The following is a 12,991-nucleotide window of genomic DNA, read 5'->3' on the forward strand; positions in this document are numbered from 1 at the left end:
CTAAACTCCAAGCACAAACACCTGGATGACCCTCAACTTGCTGAAGTTGAACTCAGACAAAAACTGAAGTAATTGTATCATTATCTTTGACGACTGGCTTATTAGTTGTTCCCTAATTTCTGTCTCTTCTCGAGGCTTCATTAGCAGCTACTAGCATGTAGGATACCACGCCCAAATCTCCAACCCCAACTGTTGACAGTCAAGCTGCATTGTGGGTAGTGTAAACGCCAGGTGTTCAACAGGGAAGAAGAAGTATGCACCGGATGAAAAAGATCATATATCTTCGAGTCGGCTGAATCAATTGTGATCCTTTTTATTCAAACCGCAATCTGACAATGTTTTAGGATTTAAATGATTAAGTGAGAGAACTATGACAGAGCTAAGGAGAGGACAGGGCTGCTCATACATTTGGTGTGCACCATTGTCCCGGCCCCCTTCCCCCTCCTCTGAGCACCGTGACGGCAGCCCGGCCGGCTTGTATGGGAAAGAGGAACATGTGCTCTCTCTCGAGGTCACACTCCTGAGCTCCTCAGAGGGCTCAGGCCTGGAATCGGCCTAAAAACATTCATGATTGAACGACAGCTGTTTCTCTGAAATGAGGAATGTGTCTCGCGATGTGCGAGTCCTGTTAAACAAGTTGAGCTCCGGTTTAATGGCGACTCACACGGAGGTCAAAAGGCAGAACTGAAACCGTTTTCCATGTTCCACTGCCCCACATTGACTATATATTTATTTGTATGTAGAGATATATTAATACATATATATTTATATATAAATATATACAAAATATTTATATATATATATATGTATAAATCTATATAATATATATATATATATAAATATATAAATATATATTTAAATGTATATATTTAAATATATAAAACATATATATACAGGACTGTCTCAGAAAATTAGAATATTGTGATGAAGTTCTTTATTTTCTGTAATGCAATTCAAAAAACAAAAATGTCATGCATTCTGGATTCATTACAAATCAACTGAAATATTGCAAGCCTTTTATTCTTTTAATATTGCTGATTATGGCTTACAGCTTAAGAAAACTCAAATATCCTATCTCTAAATATTAGAATATCATGAAAAAGTATACTAGTAGGGTATTAAACAAATCACTTGAATTGTCTAATTAACTCGAAACACCTGCAAGGGTTTCCTGAGCCTTGACAAACACTCAGCTGTTATAAATCTTTTTTTTAACTTGGTCTGAGGAAATATTAAAATTTTATGAGATAGGATTTTAGAGTTTTCTTAAGCTGTAAAAAATAATCAGCAATATTAAAAGAATAAAAGGCTTGCAATATTTCAGTTGATTTGTAATGAATCCAGAATGCATGACATTTTGTTTTTTTAATTGCATTACAGAAAATAAAGAACTTTATCACAATATTCTAATTTTCTGAGACAGTCCTGTATATATATATATATATTTGTATAAAATACATTTACATAAAATGTATATTTATAGATATATATACATATATAAATATACATTTAAATGTATATATATTTAAATATATATATACATATGTATATATATATATTTATATATATTTATTAACGATACTTTTTGACATGCTGATTTTCCTGACTGCACGACCTGAGGGTCACAGAACCGTCTCCTCCCTCTTCCAGTCCGAGGCCTCGGCTGCAGCCTTCGGGGCTCCGCCCTGCAGGGGGCGGGTCTCCATCACGGCCGCCACCTTCTGCTCCAGCCTCCACCCCTGCTCGCGGTACTTTCGGCGAATCTGCCGGTACGAACTCAAGGCTTTACTGGAATGAAAGAACCCCCAGCAAGGGAGGTAGAGTTTAATAACACTCGCATAAAACGACGACACTATACAAATACTTGCTTAAGTTGCACGAGCAGAACGAGAACGACGAACAAGGACACACGCATGTCACTCAAGCAAAGGTTCAGCCAGGAAGACACTCTTTACACGCTGGTTCATTCATACGCAGTCTCTTTGTCTGGCAGCGATTACTCCATCAGCTGATTGGGGGCGGGCACGATGAATCAACCAACCAATTAGAGGCAGCGATGCTCTGTAAGCCAATCACAGCGTCGTTGGCAACACTTTAAACTGTGTTCTTCTCTGCTGCTGTCGGTTGTCGTTTCGGCTCAAAGCGATGCGACCCTCCTCCTCAGCAGGCTCCTCCCCCCTCCTCCAACCCAGGCTCCTCCCCCCTAGGCTCCTCACCCCCAGGCTTCTCCAATCAGGTTACACCACCACCAGTGTCTGGACTCCATGGGGGGATACCAGCATCTCTACCCCGATAGCTTATCCATATTCAGAATAAACTCCAAACGCCAAAAAGACGTTGAACTATTTCAATCTGCAGTTGTAAATACATTATTGTTAAACTCTAAATACTCGTCCCTCCTGATTGAAAGGCAGCCTCCTCACTACCTTTCTTGAGATGCTCACCTGTGAGCTTGTGTAAGTCGGGCTATCTGCTCTCCGTTGTCCCTCCTGGGCGCCGTGCCGTCCGACAGCGCCGTGCGGAGTGAGTCCTGAACCAGCGCCAGCCTCTTCTTCAGGGCCTGTTCCCTGGGAACCAACACAGGATGAAACACAAGAGAGCGTCATGCAGGTCCTTTGACTGAAGAAGGCACCAAAGATTCTGACTTTAACCATTTGATAAACTCTGTGAAATATCTTAACTGTCTTCATGAGGAGTCATTGTGAAAAAACAAGGTTCTTAAATGGTTCTTTAAAAGGCTTTGTGGTTCTAGGAAGAACCATTACTTACTGAAGAACCATTGGTTTGACAGGTTCTTTGTGGAACCATGAATGGTGCCTTAAAAAACATTTGTTGAAGGTTCTTTGAGGAACCATAAATGGTGCCTTACATAACCATTTGTTGAAGGTTTTTTGAGGAACCATAAATGGTGCCTTACATAACCATTTCTTGAAGGTTCTTTGAGACACCTTTATAGGTTATTTAAATAACTCTTTATGGAAATGGTTCTTTCAAGAACCCTGGTTTGAAAGGTTCTCTGTGGAACCATAAATGGTGCCTTACAGAACCATTTGTTGAAGGTTCTTTGAGACACCTTTATAGGTTATTTGAAGAAAGAACTCTTTATGGACATGGTTCTTTGAAGAACCCTGGGTTGAAAGGTTCTTTGTGGAACCAAAAATGGTTCCTTTATGGCATCACTCTGAAGAACCATTTTCGGTTCCAGATGCACCTTCATGGTTTCGTGTGTAGAGAAGTTTGTAGTCACTACTCAAGGTCAGGAGAACAATGGGATGCTCTCTGAAGCCCTGTATGTCTAAAGCGTTGCTAAGCAACAGATAAACAAGGCAACAGATGTGATTCATCTTCTCCGCTGACTTCATTCATCAGGATCCTTTTCTTCATTTACCAGGTGACCTGACGTCAGATCAGTTAGCAGGTTTCCTTGTTAAAGGCTTTAACATTGTAATATTTGAATATATCATAATATGTGCCTTTACAGTATATTTTACGTGTACAATATTTAAATAGTGTTGTAAATATTTGACGACGTCTCACCTCTGCAGCACGGCCTGCAGCTCTTTCAGAACCGGCCGGGTCCAAGGATCAGGGACACCCCGCTCGGCGCCCCGGTCGCCCCGCTCAGCGCCCCGCTCGGCGCCCCTCTCGGCGCCCCGCTCGGCGCCCCGCTCGGCGCCATGCTCGTGTTCACAGAGCGTCTGAAACACATCATCAAGGAAATTATATCTGAAGCTCGAGAGCGTTCCCTGTTCTGGAGTTCTGATCATGCCATACAGTCATCTGAAACAGTGCTGCAGTTTAACCAAAGATGGATTTCTGCTTTATTTGAATGTTTTTTAGAAGCCTGAACAAATTCAATTAATGTTTGAATGAAAAAGATTAGAAAAAAGTTAGAAAAATACACTTTATTAGAACAGAAATATTCTTATTTTTGATTTTGTTAATCATCTTGCGCCTCCTCAGACTTATCTGTCTTTTAACCCTTTATAGGGCACTCATTAAAATATTTTGAAATTCAAAATGTCAACACTACAGTGCTATTGGAGGACACAACAATAACTGTGACATAACAAAGAAGAAGTTTTTAGGTAAGAAATCAACATCAACGAAGTGACCATATTTGGTTCCTCGCCCGATAAAGGCACCCGACCCCTTGACTGGGGACCACCGTGCAGGACAGAACAAAAGTCACCATACAATCAGGAGCCTTTTGGGATTTTGGTTGAATTATTGTGCATCCATGAGCATCCAGATACGTTTGCATTCAAAATAAATATTGAGGATGAAAATAAAGCCGTTTTCGAGGAGGGGTTTCTCTGGGTTCTGAGGCCCAGTGTGTCTGCACTGAGAGCTCCTGTTAACTGAAAGTCTCTGTTCAGCTCTTGGTGTGTGATGAAGACCTCGTGGACCCAAAATACCCTCTCAGCCTGGAGGGATTCTGCTTTGGTAGATGTGTGATTTCCCGGGTGGGACATCCAGATTTGAATCGGGTCCGCCGCAGTCGACCGGCGTCCTGCTCCCTCTTGCTCGTTTCACCTTGACTCTGTGTTATTTGATGAATTGTGGAGAAGCCTCTCTCCGCCGCTGCTGCAGAAGTCTCTACCTGTTGCTCCGCCTCCCGGTCCTCCAGCTCCTCCCCCAGGCCTTCGTGGGCCCTCTGGGCCATCAGACCCCACTCCAGACAGCGCAGCTCCTTCTCCTTCAGGCGGATGAGAGATCGCAGATCCGACATCTCCTCCTGGAAGAAGTTAAACCGTGAACCATAAACCGCAATGGAGCTGAACGCGGAGGTGTAGTTCATTAGTTTATGAACTGGAATCCCCGTTAGCTAACGCCTTAGCGTTGACATTGTGATTCTCTGCGCCCCTCGATGGGATGAGGTGACACCCTGAAGCTGAATGGGAGGAGCTACGTCTTGATGAGTGTGTTCAGAGGTGCTGCTCGGTGGAGCGCGTGACCTCTCCAGTTATTTCCCTGACCCTCGTCTTCAAAATGTCAAACGTGTCACCACTTGACCTCCATATCTCTAAATATAATGAGGTCAGATTGACCCCTGGCGGCCTACAGGGTCTTGTATAATTATAAATGTCGTGTGACGTAGATCAATGAAGACGTCGCCTTAAAGAAATAACCCCAAAATAAATATGACACTAGGACTAAAGGAACCTTCATGTCGTGATCTCCTGAAGGTTTCTTCACTTATTCTTCGTGACTTTAAGGAGTTTTTCCTGATTCGATGTGAGGTCAAAGGTCAGGGATGTCGTATGTGTACAGATTGTAAAGCCCTGATTTGGGCTCATATAAAATAAATGTAATTGAATCTCTTTGCGTGGATCGCGTCGACAGCTTCTTCATCATTTTTTAAAGGTATGAATGATATAAAGCTCGTACCCGGACAGAGACGAGTTCATAGAAGAGCGACGCCTTGTCGTTCCTGGGCTCGGGGGGTTTGGCGTTCTCTTTAGTCACATGACCAGCTCTGGATCCAGCCGGTTCGGGGCTCGTCTTCCCCTGGACTCCTCCGGCGGCCCGGTCGCTCTTCAGGCGCTCGATCAGCTGCCGGAGGAGCGCCGCCCGCCCCGCCGGCTCGGGCGTCCTGCGGGGTCAGAGGTCGTGAGCGACCCGGCAAAAGCAAGGTCTAAAGGTTCTTTAATATTGTTCCAGGTCATTGACTCATTGAACATTGAGCTCATCACGTGTGAATGATATGCAATAGAACCTCTCAAACCAGGGTTCCTTAGAGAACCATGTCCTTAAAGAGTTCTTGAAAGAACCTTTGAAGGTGTCTGAAAGAACCTTCAAAAATGGTTCTATAAAAGGCTTTTTGGTTCTAGGGAGAACCGTCACCTACTGAAGAACCATTTTTTTCCTTTGAGACACCTTTATAGGTTCTTTGAAGAACTCTTTCAGGGAATGGTTCTCTAAAGAACCCTGGTTTGAAAGGTTCTTTGAGGAACCAGAAATGGTTCCTTAAAGAACCTTTTAAGTGTAAGTCACCTCTGCCCCGCGTGGCTCTGCGTCTCCTCTGTGACTCCTGCTGTGGAGAAGGAGGTGGTCAGCTCCTCACCGGCTGCCTCTGATGGGAGGAACACTGTGAGCCTCACTGTGTGTGTGTGTGTGTGTGTGTGTGTGTGTGTGTGTGTGTGTGTGTGTGTGTATTCAACACCTGCTGCGTGCACCTGCAGAGGAACGCTCTGCTGCCTCTCGGCGTCGTAGAGCGACAGCAGCTCGCCGTGCGCCTCCTCGCACTCCTCCCTGTCCATCACACACACAACACACATGAGTTCTGCTCACACAAGGCCTGTGTGTGTGTGTGTGTGTGTGTGTGTGTGTGTGTGTGTGTGTTCGGACCTGTTCCTGAGCGCCGCCTGCAGCGCCGAGCAGGTCGCCTCCAGCCGGAGGATCTGCTCCTCCTCTCCTCTCCGCCGCTCCAGAGCCACCGTCAGCCGCTCGTTCCTGGCCCTCAGCCTCTCGATGCAGCTGAGTGATGAGGAGGGAGGAGAGGAGGGGAGGAGGAGAGAAGGGAGGAGAGGAGAGGAGGAGAGGAGGGAGGAGGGAGGAGGAGAGAAGGGAGGAGAGGAGGGAGGATAGGAGGGAGGAGGAGGAGGGAGGAGGAGGAGGAGAGAGGAGGAGAAGAGAGGAGGAGGAGGAGGAGAGGAGGAGAGAGGAGGAGGGAGGAGGAGGAGGAGGGAGGAGAGGAGGAGGAGGAGGAGGGGAGGAGGGGAGGGGAGAGAGGAGGGAGGAGAGGAGGGGGGAGAGGAGGGGAGGAGAGGAGGAGGAGAGGAGGAGGAGGGAGAGGAGGAGGAGAGGAGGGAGGAGGGAGGAGGGAGGAGAGGAGGAGGGAGGAGAGGAGGGAGGAGAGAGGAGCAGGAGGAGAGGAGGAGGAGGAGGAGAGAGGAGGAGGAGGAGGAGGAGGAGGAGAGGAGGAGGAGAGGAGGAGGAGAGAGGAGGAGGAGGAGAGGAGGAGAGGAGGAGGGAGGAGGAGGGAGGAGGAGGGAGGAGAGGAGGAGAGGAGGGAGGAGAGGAGGGGAGGAGAGGAGGAGAGGAGGGGAGGAGGGGAGGAGAGGAGGAGAGGAGGAGGGAGGAGAGGAGGGGGGAGGAGAGGAGGGAGGGGGAAGAGACTCAGGAGGGACCTGAAACTCAACATCCTGCGGCCCTCCCTTGGATCTGACCCCAGGTCAGTGGATCCTGCTCAGACTCACCGGGTCAGCCGCTCGGACTCGGTCTCCGGGCCGATGGGACTCGGACACGGACTGCAGGAGGTGGCAGAACCACCGCCCCCCACAGGGATCCGTCTGGAGGGGGAAGGTGAAGCAGCTGGAGGAGGGGTCCAGTCCGGACCGGCCCGGTAGGAAGGAGAGCGACCTCCTGACCTCCAGGACCTGTGGAGGCCCAACAGCTGAAAGACAAGAGAACCGGGTCCACGTCCATTGAACTGGTGAACGGGGCTGAACACAGAACCATGAAGGGACCGAATATGGTTCTTCAGAGTGATGAGAGAGAAGAACCATTTCTGGTTCCACACAGAACCTTTCAAACCAGGGTTCTTTAGAGAACCATTTCCTTAAAGAGCTCTTCAAAGAACCTATAAAGGTTCTTCTCCTCTTGTTCTCCTCCTCTTGTTCTTCTCCTCCTCTACCTTGTTCTTCTCCTCTTGTTCTTCTCATCCTCTACCTTGTTCTCCTCCTCTTGTTCTTCTCCTCCTCTACCTTGTTCTTCTCCTCCTCTACCTTGTTCTTCTCCTCTTGTTCTTCTCCTATACCTTGTTCTCCTCCTCTTGTTCTTCTCCTCCTCTACCTTGTTCTCCTCCTCTTGTTCTTCTCCTCCTCTACCTTGTTCTCCTCCTCTTGTTCTTCTCCTCCTCTACCTTGTTCTTCTCCTCTTGTTCTCCTCCTCTTGTTCTTCTCCTATACCTTGCTCTTCTCATCCTCTACCTTGTTCTTCTCCTCTTGTTCTTCTCCTCTTGTTCTTCTCCTCCTCTACCTTGTTCTTCTCCTCCTCCATCTGGCTGAAGGTGCGTTGTGCTCTCTCCAGATCCTCCTGGTGGCTCTGCAAGGGGCCTCTGAGATCCAGGAGGTCCTCCTGGTCCTTCTGGTCCTGGTCCTCCTGGTCCTCCTGGTCCTGGTCCTTCTGGTCCTGGTCCTCCTGGTCCTGGTCCCTCGGCAGTTCTGGCGGGCAGGAGATCCCAAACTCGATTTCCATCTCCTCCAATATCTGAAACCGGTGAGCCGAAGTTAGAGAGCGACGACTGACCTCTAAATGTCACTGTTGGAATGAATCAGGTCGTTTTGTCCAGAGTAACTCGCTTTGTGTAAGTCAAAATATTTTAAAATGTAAAATTTAAAATGTTTAAGAAGTCAATAAACCCTGAGAGTTCAGGTAGCGGTGACACCTGCGTGGCCCTCCCCCAGCTCTCCTGAGCGGCCCACACGTGCTCCCGGTGCGTGTGCTGGTCTGCCGCCGTGATGGGGGCCGCCCAGGACCGCTTACAGCTGATGGAGTCCTCCACCGAGGACAGCACCGCCTGGAGCTTAGACCACACGACACCACCGCCCCCTGGTGGGCGTAAGAGGGAGGTGCAGTTAATCATCTGTGCACTTTTACATCTAAACGACAATAAGAATGCAATAAGGATAAAGATAAATATGTTTATTCGTCATTGTAAAAACATACAAAGAAATTAAGTTGATGACTCATCAGTCAGGAGAGCAGTAACAGGTAAAAACATGTTTAAAAACATTAAGACAGGACATTTAAAACAAGACAAATAAAAATAAATAAGAATAAATCAAACATAGAACACAAATACTTTTCTTTTAAACTTGTTTGAGAACATGTTTAAAACAATACGTTGAGTTTTCTTGTATATATATAAAAATGCTGGAGAGCATCCAAAAATAAAAACAGAGTGATGTCGTCACCTCGGTCCGTCAGTGACGGTCTGGGCGTGGCAGAAGGGGCGGGGCTTCTCTCTGGGCTGCTCCGGGCCAGCCTATGGGAGAGCAGGTCTGGAACCGGAGGTCTGGATGATCCTCGTGGTCTCAGGTCTCCTGGTTCACTGCAGAACACCAGCAGCATGAACACGTGTTACTGTGAAGACCACTTGGTTTATTCTTAGACACGCTAAGCATTTATATCATCTATTTACCATTTATATCATGTATTAACCATATATATCATTTATTAAGCATATAAACATTTAATAACTATATATATCATTTACTGATGGGAAATATTTAACAACTAAACACGAAAATATTTATTTGTAGTGATCCCAAACGTATTAATTCAGACAACCTTCATGACACAGAACCATGAAGGTGCATCTGGAACCAAATATGGTTCTTCAGAGTGATGCCATAGAAGAACCATTTCTGGTTCCACACAGAACCTTTCAAACCAGGGTTCTTTAGAGAACCATTTCCTTTAAGAGTTCTTCAAAGAACCTTTAAAGGTGTCTCAAAGAACCTGAGAAAAATGGTTCTTTAAGGCACCATATATGGTTCCTCAATGAACCTTTCAAACCAGGGTTCTTTAGAGAACCATTTCCTTAAAGAGTTATCCAAAGAACCTATACAGGTGTCCCAAGAACCTTAAAATATGGTACTTTAAGACATCATTTCGGGTTCCACAAAGAACCTATAAAGGTACTCAAAGAACCTTCAACAAATGGTTATTTAAGGCACCGTTTCTGGTTCCTCAAAGAACCTTTCAAACCGCGGTTCTTTAAAGAAACAATTCCTTAAAGGTGTCTCAAAGAACCTACAAAACATGGTTCCATTTCCAAACAGGTTCTTCAGTCGGTGATGGTTCTTTGTAGAACCACAAAGCCTTTTAAAGAACCGTTCAAGAACTCTTCTGTGTGTGTGTGTGTGTGTGTGTGGTTACCTCGGTGCCTTCAATGACCCCATCTTCTTGTTCAGCTCGGCGATGATGCCGAGCAGCGTCCCCACCTCGGCCTCGCACTGAGCCAGCTCCGCGGGCGAAGGCTCCCGGTTGGCTTTGGGGGCGGAGCCCTCGGGGTCAAAGGTCAAGCGGCTGCCCGGGGTCCTCTCCTCCCCGTCACACTCTGACCCGCCGTCCAGGCCGTCACACCGGGCCAGGAGGGAACCCTGCAGACACAGGAAGTGTATTTGGGTCATAAGAAGAATCATTAAAATCATTTGGCCTATTAAGGAATCAGTTTACAGTAATATATATATATATATATATATATATATAATATTAGATATATATATTATATGATATATATAATATATATATAATATAATATCATATATATATTTATATGATATTATATTATCTTATACATATATATTATATATATATATATAATATAATATAAATGCCCCTGAAGAGCTGCTCATAATTAAACTGAGCCACACTTTGTGTTACATTGCGTTAACATTGTGTTAACATTGTGTTAACATTGTGTTACATTGTGTTACATTGTGTTAACATTGTTATATTGTGTTTACATTGTGTTAACATTGTTACATTGTGTTATATTGTGTTAACTTTGTGTTACATTGTGTTAACATTGTTACATTGTGTTAACATTGTGTTAACATTGTTACATTGTGTTAACATTGTTACATTGTGTTATATTGTGTTAACTTTGTGTTACATTGTGTTAACATTGTGTTTCATTGTGTTAACATTGTTACATTGTGTTACATTGTGTTAACATTGTTACATTGTGTTACATTGTGTTATATTGTGTTAACTTTGTGTTACATTGTGTTAACATTGTTACATTGTGTTAACATTGTGTTAACATTGTTTTAACATTGTGTTACATTGTGTTAACATTGTTATATTGTGTTAACATTGTGTTACATTGTGTTAACATTGTGTTTACATTGTGTTAACATTGTGTTACATTGTGTTAACATTGTTACATTGTGTTAACATTGTGTTACATTGTGTTAACATTGTTACATTGTGTTAACATTGTGTTAACATTGTGTTACATTGTGTTAACATTGTTACATTGTGTTACATTGTGTTAACATTGTTACATTGTGTTAACATTGTTACATTGTGTTAACATTGTGTTACATTGTGTTAACATTGTGTTACATTGTGTTACATTGTGTTACATTGTGTTAACTTTGTGTTACATTGTGTTAACATTGTTAACATTGTGTTAACATTGTGTTACCATTGTTACATTGTGTTAACATTGTGTTAACATTGTGTTACATTGTGTTAACATTGTGTTAACTTTGTGTTACATTGAGTTAACATTGTTACATTGTGTTACATTGTGTTAACTTTGTGTTACATTGTGTTAACATTGTGTTACATTGTGTTATATTGTGTTAACATTGTGTTAACTTTGTGTTACATTGTGTTAACACTCAGTGCGTTTACATGATGGTATAATTTGAATCTTGCTTTAGTCGGACTATGCTATCTTTTGGGGGATCTGCTGTTATCCCGATATACATGGCAGTGAGTCATTCGAATCATTGGCCTTTGAAAGCATGTCATATCCGATACGATAGGCGGCGCTGTTTTCATTACAACTCGTGGTGATACAGCCATTTCCGCTTGACCTCTTCACCACCACCAACAACAACATTTTGAGAAAGATGGCGAACAGAGAGCGAGGCGAAGCTACATCCCTCGACTATTCTTCCATGGTGTTCATAGGAGGACAGCGAATGCAAATGGCGCTATTGGCTGAGTTGATAACGGAGAGAAGACGCCGTCACCGAAGGTACACGGAGAATTTAATTTATCGTCTCTTTCGACTTCCGGGTCACGACATGGGAGGGAGGAGGGCGGCGGGATCTCGAGCATGCGCAAAGACGCAAAGTCCAGTTCCGAATCGAATTCAGAGTTACATGCCGCGAGAGTCGAATTATCAATTGGATCGGACCGAGTTCTCCAGGGTGTTAATCGGACCGAAGTCGGACCGCACATAGCCCGACTAAGGTGTTTACATGAAACGGATCATTCGATTTCAGTCCGACTAAGCCAATAATTCGATTGCATGTAACCGCACTGACTGTTACATTGTGTTACATTGTGTTACATTGTGTTACATTGTGTTATATTTTGTTAACTTTGTGTTACATTGTGTTAACATTGTTACATTGTGTTACATGGTGTTAACTTTGTGTTACATTGTGTTAACTTTGTGTTACATTGTGTTAACATTGTGTTACATTGTGTTATATTGTGTTACATTGTGTTACATTGTGTTAACATTGTCGCTGAGCTATTGAGCAGCTTTTGTTGTGCGCAGCGGAAAAGGAGGAAACTTAAACATCCTGAGATCCAACTTCCTGCTGAACAAATATGTCCGTGGACCAAAAACATCTTTTGTTGTGCACAAATAATGTAATAATTAGAATAAATTGTTTATTTAAAAAAGTATATTCTCTACTCTAGTATAAGAAATCTAGATATGATGCCATATGTACATATATATGGCAAAAACACTGTGGATAGGTCGCAGGTTAAATACTCACATTCCTAATTTTAGGATAACACATATATAATGTTATATCTATAAAACTTGCCACTCAGTCAGTAATATTTACTCAACTTTGTGCTTCCATCTGGTTTCAAGTGCTTCATCCAGTCAGATGACAGGTTTGCTCTGCACTTTTCTATCAGCTTTATCCAGTAAACAGATAATAATTATATATTGATGCAACACCGATCATGATAAGTGACATATTTTAAAAACACTGCATCATAACCTACCTCCATTCTTCTTGATCCCGATGTGTCCCGATGAAGTCTCCTTCCTGTTGTTCCCATTCACTGCATCTGTGGAAATAAAGACGACGTTTTGCTGTTTTTGTGTTATATCTTCCAGGAGTTCGTGAGTCGTTGCTGCAGTCTGCATGTCTGCTCCACAGCTTCCATGTGATGAGTAAAGGAGGTGGAACACACTCAGAAAGGCTTCCACACCCATTCCCTGTGACTCTGTGTCCTTTCCTGTTGTGTCCCAGTAGCTCACATGTATTGTTCT

At 44.0% G+C, this 12,991-nt stretch overlaps 1 protein-coding gene across 3 annotated transcripts; it reads right to left on the reverse strand.

The window, feature by feature from the left end:
* Positions 1-1,464: 1,464 nt before the first annotated feature.
* Positions 1,465-12,962, reverse strand: ushbp1 (Usher syndrome 1C binding protein 1). 3 transcript variants are annotated; one of them, XM_056414052.1, is made up of 14 exons: positions 12,721-12,962; positions 9,889-10,112; positions 8,922-9,058; positions 8,393-8,556; positions 7,984-8,214; positions 7,203-7,399; positions 6,352-6,480; positions 6,167-6,255; positions 5,998-6,037; positions 5,392-5,596; positions 4,604-4,738; positions 3,538-3,698; positions 2,445-2,567; positions 1,465-1,788 (listed from the first exon to the last, which is right to left on the reverse strand). In XM_056414052.1, exons 1-14 carry the CDS (start codon positions 12,775-12,777, stop codon positions 1,623-1,625), a joined length of 2,058 nt encoding a protein of 685 aa, XP_056270027.1. In that variant the 5' UTR covers positions 12,778-12,962; the 3' UTR covers positions 1,465-1,622. The 3 variants fall into 3 exon arrangements, with proteins under 3 accessions (XP_056270027.1, XP_056270026.1, XP_056270024.1); XM_056414051.1 differs by having other exon boundaries at positions 5,998-6,074; positions 6,180-6,255; positions 12,721-12,961; XM_056414049.1 differs by having other exon boundaries at positions 5,998-6,076; positions 12,721-12,960.
* Between the last annotated feature and the right edge of the window lie 29 nt (positions 12,963-12,991).

The sequence above is a fragment of the Pseudoliparis swirei genome, chromosome 5 (assembly GCF_029220125.1).
Source record: "Pseudoliparis swirei isolate HS2019 ecotype Mariana Trench chromosome 5, NWPU_hadal_v1, whole genome shotgun sequence".
NCBI lineage: Eukaryota > Metazoa > Chordata > Actinopteri > Perciformes > Liparidae > Pseudoliparis > Pseudoliparis swirei.

What these genes read in the sequence shown, in the direction of transcription:
- ushbp1 (XM_056414049.1), bottom strand. Translation starts at nt 12,777, where the DNA reads ATGGGAACAACAGGAAGGAGACTTCATCGGGACACATCGGGATCAAGA. An exon ending in CAGAGCCACGCGGGGCAGAG is followed by an intron (nt 5,597 to 5,997) that starts GTGACTTACACT and finishes CTGACCCCGCAG; the next exon opens with GACGCCCGAGCCGGCGGGGC. An exon ending in ACCGGGAGGCGGAGCAACAG is followed by an intron (nt 3,699 to 4,603) that starts GTAGAGACTTCT and finishes GATGTGTTTCAG; the next exon opens with ACGCTCTGTGAACACGAGCA.